This window comes from Zootoca vivipara, chromosome 2 (genome assembly GCF_963506605.1).
Source record: "Zootoca vivipara chromosome 2, rZooViv1.1, whole genome shotgun sequence".
Taxonomy (NCBI): domain Eukaryota; kingdom Metazoa; phylum Chordata; class Lepidosauria; order Squamata; family Lacertidae; genus Zootoca; species Zootoca vivipara.
In genome coordinates this window covers 94,404,973-94,419,827 of record NC_083277.1, presented here as the reverse complement: position 1 = coordinate 94,419,827, position 14,855 = coordinate 94,404,973, and the positions used below count along the sequence as shown (strand labels likewise).

General features: G+C 39.9%; 1 protein-coding gene across 5 annotated transcripts in view; it reads left to right on the top strand.

Moving 5' to 3' along the window:
- The window catches only part of SPAG9 (sperm associated antigen 9), an 82,768-nt gene that overhangs the window by 30,611 nt on the left and 37,302 nt on the right, over positions 1 to 14,855 (top strand). For 2 of the 5 annotated variants that reach the window (XM_035104337.2, XM_035104332.2), the window contains exons 4-7: positions 2,327 to 2,421; positions 7,474 to 7,627; positions 13,580 to 13,769; positions 14,452 to 14,551. In XM_035104337.2, the coding sequence (XP_034960228.1) occupies positions 2,327 to 2,421; positions 7,474 to 7,627; positions 13,580 to 13,769; positions 14,452 to 14,551 (539 nt within the window). The other 3 variants (XM_035104336.2, XM_035104331.2, XM_035104338.2) reach the window with 2 other exon arrangements.

The window sequence follows — 14,855 nt, the reverse complement described above, 5'->3', positions numbered from 1 at the left end:
TCCCTTAAGGAGTCCAAGGGGCGTTGCCAAGTCCGAAACCGTGGAAGGTGAGGGCCTGAGGGCACGCCCCTTTTGGTGGCCCCAGACTGGGTACCTAGTTGATGTGCATCGCAGGGCCCATTCTACGGTGGTTAACCCTTCACAGACTGCCAGCAGAGCGGGCTGGAGTCAGATATAGTCGGTTAGATCCAATGCCTATGCCAATACCTCTTTTTCTTCCGTAATCAATAAAGTTGTGGCCTATTCGACCCATTAACCTTAAGCTATGTGTCCTGTGTCTTTATTCCTTCCGGGGAGGCCGCGTGTATTGCCACACAAGGTGGTACACATAGTTTCAATTGTGATATAATTATTTTTCATTGGAAGCAATATTGTGGGCATATTGAGCAGAAAAGTGGAACATGAAGAAAATGAATAAATTAATCATTTGCATAGTAACTGCACTTGCCAGTCCTTAATGGGAAAAATAATGTTGTATCCAGTGCAGCCATTTTATTCCAGTGTAGATTTTGGTGACATGCAGGGAGAGGAATGGAAACAGGTTTGGATATTGTCCTTAGTGTAACGAAATAGTATTTTAATGTTTTGAAGTTGGTTTATTTGTTGTTTGTTTGTAAGTCATATTGGAGATAGTCGTATATTTTAAAGGTGGAATATAAATGATAAATAATTGTCATTATTTCCCACTAAGTGTGTTTTAAAAAGAAAGAGTGGCAGCTGTGTCACATGTGTTTGAGATGCAGAATATTCACAAATCACTTAGACATTCAAATTGGCTGATGGTGCAAACAAGACCTCACAATATCATCAGTATAACAACGTTAACATTTTTTAAAGTATTCCGTTGGTAGTTATTAATGGTAAACATTATTTCTTCTGCTTCCTTCATTATTTGGGCACTAGTAATGCAGAACTAACCGATTGCAGCTTAGAGCTTAATCTAAAATGGCCCTGAAGGCTGGAAAAAACAATCATGTGGCATATTGAGTGACCACAGTGTGTTATTATTTGATGTGATGGTTTGTTCAGCTATAAATAGTTGAAACCCAGAAGCATTCGTTTGCGCTGGTTATTAGTTCTGCTGTGGAGGGAATTGTATTAAAATGTTGCCTATTGAAAAAAATGTATTTTCATGTTAAGGTCATATGTTCCTTCAGAGAGACTGAGATAATTTCCCCCCTATATGTTGTAATCTCAGAGATTTACAAGGTACCTCTTGTAAAGGTCCACCTGAATCCTGTGGACTTGTAACTTTTTTTCTCTGCATCTTCTTGTCCTCCGTCATGGCCAGAAATGTTCAGTGTTTCCCTCATTGACCCCTTCTTAGCCACTTAGGGGAAACAACACTTTTAGAAACACATATTCGGAGAGAAGATTTAAAAAAAGCTTAACGAACCTCTGGAATTAAGTTACCTTACCTTGGCATTTGGACAGGTAGGGCACAATTTCAGACCCTTGTGGCATGGTGGTGCCTTTAAATCTCAGATTAAAACGAAGCCCATGTGGTTGCTAGCATTCTAAGATGCTTTGGAGCACATTTCCTTGTGCTGAAAACTTTAAAGAGTACAACAGCGTGAACTGGGTCTGGAATCAGCCTAGTGTGACTGTTTATGGAGCCACACAAAATCAATAGATTTGGGACGAGATGTGATGGAGGATAACATGCCAAGTTCAAGGAGAAACTATTTGACATTTTACCCCTTCCTTATTGCTTTAAGATGTGATGCACCTAGGGGCCCACTTCAGTATGGAGCAGGTTTCAGGCTCATACCTGCCCTGCTCTGCCCTTTGTACATGAAAGAAAACATAGGAGTCGTGCCTGACTCTGCAGAAACCTGTGCATTTTGCAAAATACATGAAAAAGTGTGCTGTGCGTTTTCTCAGTTTACTCTTGCACCTCTTCCACTCACTGGGCTCCTGTCTATTCTACTTCCACCTGGGTGAAAAACTATTGGTGTGTATTTGTATTGTGCTGCTCAGATTGCTGTTTGCATATGCTGGAATGGGGACCATGGAATAATCAAGACAGTGTAAAAGATCAACGAATAGCCTTCTCAAGGTGTGTTGTCAAGGTGAAATTTCTGTGCATACTGGGAGGGAAAAATAACATTGCTGTAAAGAAGATATTTAATGGTAAAATGTTTTGATACTTGGGTTACTTCATAAACGGAATTAAGTTTATGATCCAAAAACCAAAATACTCATAGTACCTTAAGAGAAGGTTTATTTTGGGGGGCAGGTGGTAGAGGCATATATTTTATTTCCATTCTGCTTAAATAGATGTGAATAGCTTTCTAAAGTAATCCCCCCTCCTTCTTAATAACAGATGATTCATAATTACATGGAGCACTTGGAAAGAGCCAAACTTCATCAACTGACTGGGGGTGATCAGCTAGAACCCATCATGCACAGTAGAACTAGGTAAGCTTTACTGATCTTTGGCTGAAGATAATCTATTATATTTTATCTTAGAGACTTTGTTCTTTGTCTTCAAACATTAGGCTGAACGATGGGGTGGAATGATTCATTATTGCAGTATATGAGGGGTTATTGGAAGGGGCGGATAATGCTTTTGCTGTTGGGACACTTCAAGGCCTGGCTTGGCTATCTTCTAATTTTTTAGGTTCAAGCTTGTACACATAGATCTGGTATGGCAAGCTGTCCCTCCCTCCTTTTCGTTTTCAAAAAAGCAGCAACAAAAAGATTAGCATTTAAAGGTTTTGAAATAATTGAATCGTGATTGTATGATGTGTACCTTTGTGCACATGTCTGTGAGAAGGCGTCTCTGGCGGCAGCTTTGTGACTACATTATGTAGATGCCGGAGCCTCCCATCCAATGAACTGGAGCTGAGCAGCAGAGGTTTGAAGTAGTGGGGAGGAGAAAGAGGCGAGCAAGCTTGCTTGTATCTTTAGGTTGCTGCTGCATAGATGCTGGGGAGAAGAGAAGCAGCTCCATGGTGGTTTTTCCCCCCAGTTAGGTGGGGGAGGAGAGTGAGGTGATGTCATTTTGCTTTGGAGCGGCTGCGGAAGAGAGTGAAAAGCGGCTGCCGATGGCATTGTTTTTGTGGCAGCAGCAAGTGAATGACAGACACTCACTACAAAGATACTCCCTTGTCCCCTGCGTAGCCTTGGTTCTTGCAATTCACCATGCCAGCGCAGCGCCATGAGTCCTGGATGCATGCTGCTATTGGTGTTTGGCTTCGTTGGCGGGGCGGTGGTCATTAATTCAGCTGTTTTAGTCTCTCTCTCTGTTTTGCTGCTTGTGCACTTTTCTATATCCACGGGCGTGCCAGCTCTGACGCAGAACTTACCAAGGATTCTCAGGTACCCTGTACTGTGGAGCCTTCTGTCATTTTTGTTGTATTCTTTGTTCTCTGCTTCTCTCGGGAGGGGAGGCAGGAAGGAGATGGTGGGATGGTGCTAATCTCTTAAGTGTCTGTTTCAGGCGGAATTTAGTCTTGGTGTCTATAGGCTGTGCAGAAATCATAAAATGCCTGTTTTAAAAATGTAAAAATTGGCTTCATTGTGCTTTCTTTGAGACTACAAAGTCAGTTGTGTTCTGGAAGGCTAATAGCCTTTCTCTTTTTATTGCTGAATCCTGTAAATGGCATAAAAGTGCTATGTGGATACATTGTGGACAAAGCTTGTATTCACTGTATTGTCAGGTGCTTGACTAATGCTGGGCAGCCTTGCTTCTGTGGTCATTTAGGCCTTTCATTTATTCGATCTGTGTTTTACTCCAGAGAATTCTGCGGAATCTACTAGTGGATAGTCTGTGAAACTATTATACTGTAATAGCATCTTTGCATATTTTTGTAAATTGAATGCTGACAAGCTAAGGTGTAGAGTGAAGAAACAGGGTTTAAATATCTTTAATTAAAAGAGCAATAGCAACACTCTTTCCATAGCAGATTGCAATTTGACCAGTAATATGGCTTTCTGAAAACTTCAGTTGCGTATTTAAAAGTATGCAATCCAATACTTTGATGTATCAGGGCAGAATTTGCTTATGCTCAGTAAGCAAAAGTAAAAATCAAAGTGCAACTTTTTACAATTTAGCAAACATTGTTTCTAACTTTCTTATGGCCAATATAATTAGGAGCATCCATACAACCTATTGTGGATAATTTTACCTTTGTTGTTACGTAAAAACAATGTTGTTATGTAAAGTGAGCTTCATCCATGTCTATAAAACAGCATTGTGACCAAAGAGGCATGTACTATAACATTGCTTTGCCTATGCATTCTTCGATTCTGCTGGAGAAGAGTCACAAGGCTGTTTTTTTGGTAGCCCCACATCTTTCATGTTACCCCAGAAGTGCAGGGGTTGGACTAAGTGACCCTTGTGGTCCATTCTAACTCAACAGTTCTATGATTCCAAGTGCAGGAACGAATGATGAGGTGGAACACCACCAAGGGAATGCAAGAAATCAATCTCATTAAAATTACTTTCACATTAACAGCAGCAGAAGAAAATGTAAAGTTTTATTCACAAGGATCTGTGTGGTTCTCTTGGTGTGTTATCTTCTAGTAACCTTTTAATACTTTGAATTAGACATAATGCTAAACCAGGTTTTTAGAATATGGAGTTTGGAATATCATTCAAACCCGAAAGTGTAGTTAATATTTTCTGTGCGTACTACAATTAAACCAACTTCATTAAATACGGTGTGATGGTCATAGAATCGTAGAATTCTTGGTTTGCTTCTGCTAAGCATAGCTAAGATTAACCACAATTTGTTCAGGTCTCCGACAACATGGCAAGCTGCAGATAATTAAAAAGATGCAAAAGTTTCTAGACTTCTCACTGTAGGAGGAGGGGAAAGAAGGGAGCTTGCAAACCTAGGGAAAGGTTAGGCTCATTCTTGTACTGTAATTCTAAAACTATGGCTTAGCATTACATCCAAACCAGCCATGTGTATTTGTCTGTTCAATATTTTGCCTGTTGTTGAATATGGGTTATCTGCAAGTACTTTTTAAAGGTTTTGTAGTAAATAGAAAATTCAGATCATGTAAGTTTGCCTAGAACTGTAGAGAATTTGGCTCCAATCCCTCATAGCTGTAATTTTCAGTAGCGGACCGCTAACCTTTAGTTGGTTTAGTGGATTAACAATGAATGTGTGACTTTGTATTGAATCAGTGGTATGTTTTTAGATAATGACATTTACAGAATAAAAAGAGCTCTTAATGTTCTTTCATGGCATGGCATGTGTATATAGGAAAATGCTGTGTGGGAGATAGCATTTAAGAAGTCCTTAGTAGACTTGCTTATTTTGAGTATTTTTATTACAATATTTTGTTTGTAGAATTAAAATATTTATAAATAATATTTATACAGTGGTAGAAAACATCAAGAGTAATTAGTTTTGGGAAGTAGTTAGTTTTGTAGCAGGGTACAACAGGCAAGTCTTTCCAAGGTCATTCTGGTTTCTACATCTTTAGCAGATGCTAGTCTGTGCATCTTGAATCTTTTCTCTCTTTGACAAACATGAAAAATGATGTTAAAAGTAGATGAAAAGTTCCCTGACCTCAGAGCTTCCTTTAATTTTTTTGGCATGCACAATAAGAAAATCATTGGTTAGCATGATCAATAATCTCAAATGTATGTGTCCTGGTCCGTTTTCTTTTTTTAAGAGCTCACTTAAAAAAAAAGGTAAAAAAATGCATGGCAGCAATTGACATTCTAACATGCCCTGTGAGTAAACAGGTTGACTTCATTTTGAACCCAGAAGGAGGGAGAATTCTCACCTCCTCATCCAGAAATCTCCATTCACCTGTTATTGACCCTAAAATGTAGCATAGTGAAACTTTATCAAAATAATTTGAAGAAGGCATCAATAACACAGGCATGTGAAGCTTCTTCCCCTCACTCAAATGATTTTTACAAATGTAAGAATACTAAATAAGCTACTTGAATCGACTCCAAATTATTTCTAACACTCATAGCAAAAAGTCTGGTCAGTTGTGCCACAATTCCTACAGAATAGTTTAACTGACAAGCTTTCCAGTGCAGTGACCTTTACTGCTGTGGTGATTTGATACCTGCTTCAGTAATTCATCCATACATAGTAGATAAATTAACCCATCACTCAACCAAAACCCTCTTATGATAGTTTGCACAGTTACAAAAGTGGACAGATTGGCAGACAGTAAAGTCACATAAACAAGAATTTCCCTAATTATCTCTCCTTTGTTTCTGTTCCACTAAATTAAAGTTTAAATAAAAGATTCTATTGGCCAGTTTCATAATTTGTTCATTGCCAAGCTTAGTAATGATGCTAAATAGGTATTGCTTCTCCACAGCACCAATTCTGTGTGAGTTTTATAGAGGAGGGTGAACTGCATCATGCTAGGGATAGATTTCTCCATTGGGGAGGAATATGAAGAGACCCCTTGTATTATAAGACAGGAAGATGTTTGTACTGTCAAAGTAAACCTTTGGATCATACAAACCAATACTGAAATAAGGAATGTTGCTTCAGTTTAGCACTGGGGATTTCCGCTTTTGGAAATTTGTGTCCAATAAGAGCCCTTAATTGTTCCTGCATTGGTTGAAGGACCAGATATTTTCTTCTTCTTGGATTTCTCTATCCAATGCTGTTTTGTTAGGAGAGTGTTAAAACTTCTAAATAGTCTCTAGTTATTGGGACTTTTTAGAAGTTTTAACACTCTCCTAACAAAACAGCATTGGATAGAAACCTGCATTCTTGCTGCTCATATATGCATGATAGTGTACATGGCTCATATTTAATCACTTGCTCAGTTACATTTTTGTTTTCCTTCTGGGAGTTTTCTGTCCCCAGTTCATTATCCGGTCTAAGCTGAATCTGTTTGAGACCCAGGTATTTTGCATTGTCTTGTTAATCAGACCCAAATGCTTTTATTCTATTATCTTTCAAAATCTGCTGTTTTCAGATCCGATGTCTAGCTCTTCTACACGCTGCCATACATTTGAAGTATGTCTTTGCCCACATTGTTTTGCGGATGCTTGCAAATTTTAGGCCCCACCTCCACAGCACTGGTGTAAGCCCAAGGCTTTGTTGTCATAGCTACCGTACTGACAGTCAATTTAATTATAGTAAAAATCATTACAAACAGCACCCTGCAAAACGAGTGGCTATAATCTAATACTTACATGTAGAAACTTGTGAGAGAACAGTTATCTGAAATGTACTTTGAAATTGTTAATTATTCTTAACTCTTTTATTTCTAATCTTCACTTTCATAAAGTATTGAGGTGGCCTACAACATACAAAATATAATAAAACCACTCCATAAATATCCATACAGCATAATTAAAAAGTCAACAAAACAGCAATACATAGCAGTTGGTTAAAAAGAGAAATTAATATTGTGAAGGCCTGGTTACAGTAACCAAATATCAGCTTTTACTACTACTGTACTGCTGAGATTCAAAGGTCTGTTCAGTGTAAGAAACGAAAGCAAATAACTTGGTTTTTTCCTTCCCAGCAGAAAGGAACCTCCCACATCATTGGGCATCTTCCCACTACCTCCAGGAGATGCACTTCTCACACCTGATAATCACAGAGGAACAGTGGAAACTCCTGGGTCAGATAATTGGAAGTTCCGTGAACTAAGTCAGCCACGCTCCCGCACCAGTTTAAAGGTAACCTAGTGCTTTTATTTTTCCCATCTGGTGAGGAAAATAATAATAATATGTTTTCTATGATGCATTGTGCCTGGTTGAAACCTAAACCCCAAACTATCTTTCTTTAGTTCTTAATCTTCTTAAAATGAGAGTCTTTCCAGGTAAGTTGAAGATGAGTCTCCCCCCCCCCCCAATTATATGTTTTGATGAGTGGGTCTCAGGTTGCACTGGACTATGGGGGAAGACCAGGATCTCAATTCTGGTTTTCCAGAAACACCACACCCCTTTTCATCAGTTTTCTGGATGGGTAGAATGCCTTTTCTAACTCCTCATTTTCTTGTCTCTCTGAATTAACTAATATTTCATGCTACAGTTGTCTTTTAGATGGGTTGGGGTTATGTATTAGGTTTTTTCAACTACAACTATACTGTTCAGATAACTCTTGCATAATGTCTGTAACCTTTAGAAGTATTTAAGGTATCCTAGATTGTACAGTATCCACCTAGCAGGCAATTGTTAAGCTCTGAAGTGGTTTACTAAAATCCACTGAGTACAAGTTGGAAGTCATTTCCATTTAAATTCCTTAACATTCTTTAGGCAGCTCGATATTGAAATCTTTAATCAGTTGTTACAGCTTGGGGTTGATTATCCAGCAACCAAAATGTGATTATTCTTCCATGTCTGTGTACAGCTAGGTGGATTATGTGCAAAGTCATATTGTCTGGTTAAGGGACATCTTTTGCACTCTTGGGACACTGTGAAACCCTATTCTGAAATGCAGTGAAACTAAAGTACTGTAAAGTAAACTGAGAAAAGCAATGTCTCTGAACTTGTGCCTGGTGCTTATTGTTTCATCTTGTGTGCCCTTTGACACAGCTCTAAAGCCCCTAGTTGCTCCATGATTTGTGCCAGTACATTCTGTGGCCCCACCACCACCTCTCTTAGACCCTATGTATGTAGCCCATGAGGAGGCCTTAGGTGAGTTTCATCCATATAGAGTGTGTCCCTATCTCTTCACAGTTGTAAAGTGGATTATACACGTGAGTGTGGAAGGTAAATTTGAACTATATGGCAAAGAATAGGTAAAGGTAAAGGACCCCTGGCGATTATGGGGTTGCGGCGCTCATCTCACTTTCAGGCCGAGGGAGCTGGCGTTTGTCCACAGACAGTTTTCCAGGTCATGTGGCCAGCAGGACTAAACCGCTTCCGGCGCTGCGGAACACTGTGGCGGAAACCAAAGCGTACGCAAATACCATTCACCTTCCCGCCGCAGCGGTACCTGTTTATCTACTTGCACTGGCTTGCTTTTGAATTGCTAGGTTGGCAGGAGCTAGCAACGGGAGCTCACCCCATTGCAGGGATTCAAACCACCAACCTTCTGATCGGCAAACCCAAGAGACTCAGTGGTTTAGACCACAGCGCTGACTGCAAATAATATTGCACATTTAATGTGGGATAGATAGTGAAAGGCAGTTTTCAAGAATGTACAGGCTATACAATTGGATTACAGAAGGGGACAGTAAAAGGATAAAACTCTTGTAACCCGCTTTGTAAACCCTTCAGGTTAAATTACATGCTTGGGGAGACTCCCTCCTAACCGATTAGCAAACCAGTTCTTGGGAAGAGCAAAACTTGTTAATTATATGTCTAAGTCTACACAATACTCCATTCTGTTGTTTTTTTGCTTGTTTTTGTTTTGCCCTGCTCTTTCATGAAAGACATCAGGGTGTTCTTCCTAGTTCTTGCCCTGCCTGTTTTATCCAAACCGTCACCCTGTGAGTTTGGTTAGGGTGAGAAATGATAACGGTGTTAATACATAATGCCAAGTTATAGTTAATTTTAACCATGGTTTGTTGAATCATAGAAGCAAATAAACTACAGCTTGTTTCTCCCAAGCTTGATTTGTTTTTCCTTCTGATCTTGCCTCTTACCTTTATAGCTGGACATATGTCTGGGGTAGGGTGGCCAAATAAACCATGGTTAAGCAAGAATGCCAGGTTCAGACATAACACCAAACTGTAATTAAAATGAACCACAGTTTGTAAACAAACAGCAAACCATAGCATCGCATTGTGACTTGTTGCCAGAAAACAAAAATGCTTAGTCTGCTGGGCCAGGTTCACACTTTGGCTAAATAGGCAATGGTTTTGGTATTATGTGCTCAAGTCCCTTGGCTAGTCCAGTGAGCTTCACTACCAAGTGGGGATTTGAACCCAGGCTTTTCACTATTCTAAGTCTGATATTCTTGGTGGTACTGATATTAATGAACCTAGCTTAGCCATATTAATTAATATCAATGAGTCTAAGTAAATCTTGGTTGAATGTCACCCCCTAATTGCTGACATATCCGCTGTTTGCCTATGTGCCCCAGATGAATGGGGGGGGGGAAGGGAAGGAAGAGAATGCAGGATTTTTGAGGCCAGAATAGATGTTACAACACTTAAAATCATAATGAGAAAGTAAGGAAAAATAAATTAATACCCACAGTCAGTTTTGGATGAAGCATTAGCTAATGTTTGCCCAGACAGTTGGATAATTCAAGTGCAGGAGCAGAAATGCAGCAGTTTCAGTAGATCAGTAGAATTCTAATTATGAAACTGGGCCAATCTGTTTCTCTGTTAAACTATTCAAACTAAGCTCTGAGGTTTTCCTTGGCCCCCTTCTGTTGGCAGTTGGGCCATTTGTTGTGAGCTTTTTGTCTGCTAAGGTCAGTGGTCTGTGTGCTGCATTCTTTCCTGGATGCAGCTGGAATACAGACGTTGGGAAACATTTAAACAAAAGTCAAGTTTTTATTCTGCTTGAGTGCAGAGCTTTATGAATGCACTTGGTTACGACTGCAGTTTCCTCTCCATGAGTGATTAGGCTAAATTATTGAGGAGTGTCTGAACTGTGTGGCTTTTTTTGGGAAGTGTAGGTGAGATCCGAGAAATCAGGAGAGGAGAAGGGCAGTTGTCTTAAATAGTGTACAGTACTTTTAAAATGTTCTATGAGTTTCTGGCTGGCGCAGGCTGTGAAGGCATGTTACTAGGCTTGACCATTATCATTTAGTATGTCTTGGACTGGGAGGCACAACATGCTGGAGATGCTCATCAGTTTCCAGCATGGAGTTATCTGATCTGCAGGAGAGAGTGAGGAACGCTGGTTCTGGGCTGGGTGGTTGCAGTCCTAGACCAGAATCTAGTAATTTTCTCAGCCAGTTCAGAGTGAAACATTGCAGCAATGTATATATAGTTAGAGCTCTCCTTTTAGTTTAACATTTTATCCCTTGAGTTTGGTCTTTAAAATGGTTTAGATAATCTCGAAATAGGATGGAAAATCAATCCATATAAATACATGCTGCTATCAATTCACTACATTTTCCCTAGGAGGTAGTATTTATTAAGGTTTAATGATTAAAGTGGTCTTTAAGTATCTCTGCTTCATACTGATGTACTTACTACCAAAGAGTAAGCTCAATTTAACATAGTGGGACTGACTTCTGAGTACACTCAAGGTTGTACTGCCAACCCTCAATTTTGTCTCCTCGTAAGCAGTTTTGGAAGAAATGTTGCCTCCTTCCACAAAGGCATGGAAGCTTCTCCTTGAGTGGGTTTATTACAGGCTGGACCAGGGAAGATACTATATGACAAAACTAGAAGGATATAAACCCAAAGATGTCTGCAGTCTTCGAATTGTCAAGCTTAAGCTAGAAGGATAGTTATACTGTGGGCAAAACTAAAGGGACGGAATTCACATGGCCCAAATCGGGAAGCTGAAAGACGTGTTTAAGAGGGCAGGTCAAGTGCCAAGGAAATGGGGGGTGGGGTTTGGAGAGAGTAAGGCAGTCTGCAGGCAGGAGCAAGGGGAAACACAGGTGTGATTCAGAGAACAACCTGTGATGGTGGTTGCAATGATGGAAGAATGAAGCAGAACGTTTTGATAGGACCTAGGTTAGGTGTTGGTGAATCTGGTACTTCTGGGCAAGGCCAAAGAGCTATGGTAGAATTGTTCACCAAGTCCCAGAATTGCCCTGATGCTGCAAGATTGCTGCTGGCAAAAGTGCTTCAGTGTACAGGATTTTTATTCAAGGTGAGGCACTGATATTTGCATCTGCCATATGTAGTATCTTTGTCTCAGAGGAATGTGCTACCGCTCATGTTCTTCCCTCTTACCAGTTTCTTGGCAGACACCCAAGCTTGGATCAGAATTATGTCTGTTTGCTAAGTATTTTATCGTCTGCAGTTGGGGCCATACTATATAAAATGATACAGAAAACTAGTGCTTTAAGGAAGAGTCTGTCCCATTCATATGTAAAGCAGGGGATACAATTTAAATCTCAAAAGGGGCATAGGCAAGGAGTTGCTTGACCCTTCACCTTTCACGTATCTGACCTTGGAGAAGTGTCGTGAGAGGATTCTTGACATAACATTGAAATTGAGATTTTCTCTTTTTGTCATATGCCACTATAAATGGATCTGTTGAAATACCACTCTGATGTACTTCTTTATGCAAATGCTAAGCAAGTGTTCTGTAAAGCTTTGAAATTTAACACTGGATTGCCCAGTGTTGCGTTTGTAGTTTCAATCTGTTTCAACAATATAGTCGTAACCCGTTACTTTGCAGTATGAAAGAGGATCACAAGGACTTGTGTAGGCAAAATGTCTCTTAAATTCAGCTATGTTTTCTGCTTGTAATACACTTAGTTCTTACATTAGTTCCTGGAAAAAGTACGTTTCCTGAGCCATTGAGAATGATCTTGGAACTTTCCATGGCACAGTTTGCTCAACTGAATACTAAGAAGAAGCAGTACAATTTCTGTGTTGACAATTATTTGTTTACCTAACTTATAGAATCTCTCTCCCACCTTTCTCTGTAAATGATTTCAAAACACCTTGCAACAATAATAAAAACAAATAAATCAGACCAAAATGCACTGTCAAAAAGCATTTAAAGCGCAAGTATAGAAACAGCAGAGCCAGTATAAACAGTATCTAATTTTTTAAAAAGAGATGTTGAAAGATACAACATGAATTTTAACAAGGAGAAATGTAAAGTACTACACTTGGGCAAAAAAAATGAAAGGCACAAATAAAGGATGGGAGACACCTGGCTTGAGAGCAGTACATATGAAAAGGATCTAGGAGTCCTGGTAGACCACAAACTTGACATGAGTCAACAGTGTGATGCAGCAGCTAAAAAAGCCAATGCAATTCCGGGCTGCACAATAGGAGTATAGCATCTAGATCAAGGGAAGTAATAGTACCACTGTATTCTGCTCTGGTCAGACCTCATCTGGAGTACTGCGTCCAGTTCTGGGCACCACAGTTCAAGAAGGATACTGACAAGCTGGAACGTGTCCCGAGGAGGGCAACCAAAATGGTCAAAGGCCTGGAAACAATGCCTTATGAGGAACGGCTTAGTGAGCTGGGTATGTTTAGCCTGGAGAAGAGAAGGTTAAGGGGTGATATGATAGCCATGTTCAAATATATAAAAGGATGTCATATAGAGGAGGGTGAAAGGTTGTTTTCTGCTGCTCCAGAGAAGCGGACACGGAGCAATGGATTCAAACTACAAGAAAGAAGCTTCCACCTAAACATTAGGAAGAACATCCTGACAGTAAGAGCTGTTCGACAGTAGAATTTGCTACCAAGGAGTGTGGTGGAGTCTCCTTCTTTGGAGGTCTTTAAGCAGAGGCTTGACAGGCATATGTCAAGAATGCTTTGATGGTGTTTCCTGCTTGGCAGGGGGTTGGACTGGATGGCCCTTGTGGTCTCTTCCAACTCTATGATTCTATGATTCTATTCTATGAATACTATTACAACTATGGGAGAATAGGACATATTTTTCCTTGCTCCTGAAAGATAACTGAGAAGGTGTTATGCAGACCTCCTCTAGGAGGAGAAGTGGCTCCAACCAGTCTAGTATCCATCCAGTGACTGGGAATGTTATCATATAAATTCTGTAATTACTTTGAATTTCTCTACACTTTAGGATGAACTTTCTGATGTTAGCCAAGCAGGTTCCAAATGTACTACGCCAATCTTAACTGCTGCTTCAGATGTGCTTGCGCCTGCTGAATCTCCCTCGAAAGAACACAAGGAAGGGCTTGAGAAGGACTCCGATATAGGGAACAAGAACATTGAAGTGCAAGTAGGCCAAGAAACAAGAAGTGTGTCTATTGGTAAGTTCCTAGAATGGATTGTGTGGCTAGAGCCAATACTATGCGCAGTTCAAAACTGATTTTTTTTCTGTCTTACGTGTAAATATGTGTGCGTACTAAGTTCCAGAAGAATAGTTATTGATTAATATTTAGAGGAACACATGATGTTCTTGATTAATATTTAGGAAACATGTTATTGTGTGATAAGGTACAAGTATGTTTTGGTGTGATTATCACACTGGGGGTGGGGACAAAATTGTCTGTGGCTTCCAAATCCATTGCATTGTCTATGAAGTATAAATATTCATGCCTTCTTTATGTACTTAAAATAAATTAATAAAATGTATTTAGAACAGATTAATAAAATGTTAAAGATCTATAAACTGGAAAAAATACTATTTCTTATATGGAAATGTGTTTTGTGCAGAAAGTGTCTTCTTTGTGAAGTCACCCTTGCAGTAAAAAAAAATTGTAACTTTTAAGGGGCAATGGAGTGACCATTTAACTTGTTGCCAGTGTAATTTTATAGTTCAGCCATGAATCTCTCTGGTCTTTGGCAGTTCTTAATCTCATAATTTAGCCATTGCTTCATTGGGTTGCTGTGAAATTAAAATAAGATACATAGTAGTTCCCTTAAGCTCTTGGGATAGGATGAAAAAGAAATGGGAATAAATACTGTAGTTACTTCTGCTCTGTTCCCCAGGTTCTAATGAAAATGAAGACAAATCTGAAGTTCAGGCAATCATTGAATCCACCCCAGAGCTGGATATGGATAAAGACCTTAGTGGATATAAAGGATCAAGGTATTTTGCTGAACACTTCTCATCAGTAAAGAACTTGGGGTGGGGTAATGTAAAGGGGAGGGTTCAGCTAAGTTGTTGCATGTGTGGAAGAGGTCCATTCATGCAATGGGCCTTTCCCCCCTCCTCCTGTGCACCCCCATATCCCCTAGGCCTGCTCTGTACGGCTGGGGGAACCCTCCAGAACAGGTTTAAGTGAAGGCGGGGGTGGGAGGAAGTCCCATTGCATAGCAGACCTTGTCCCCTGCATGCATACCCCACTTAATGCTATGTTGAATTCCACCTATAAGCTCCAACAGTCTTGTTG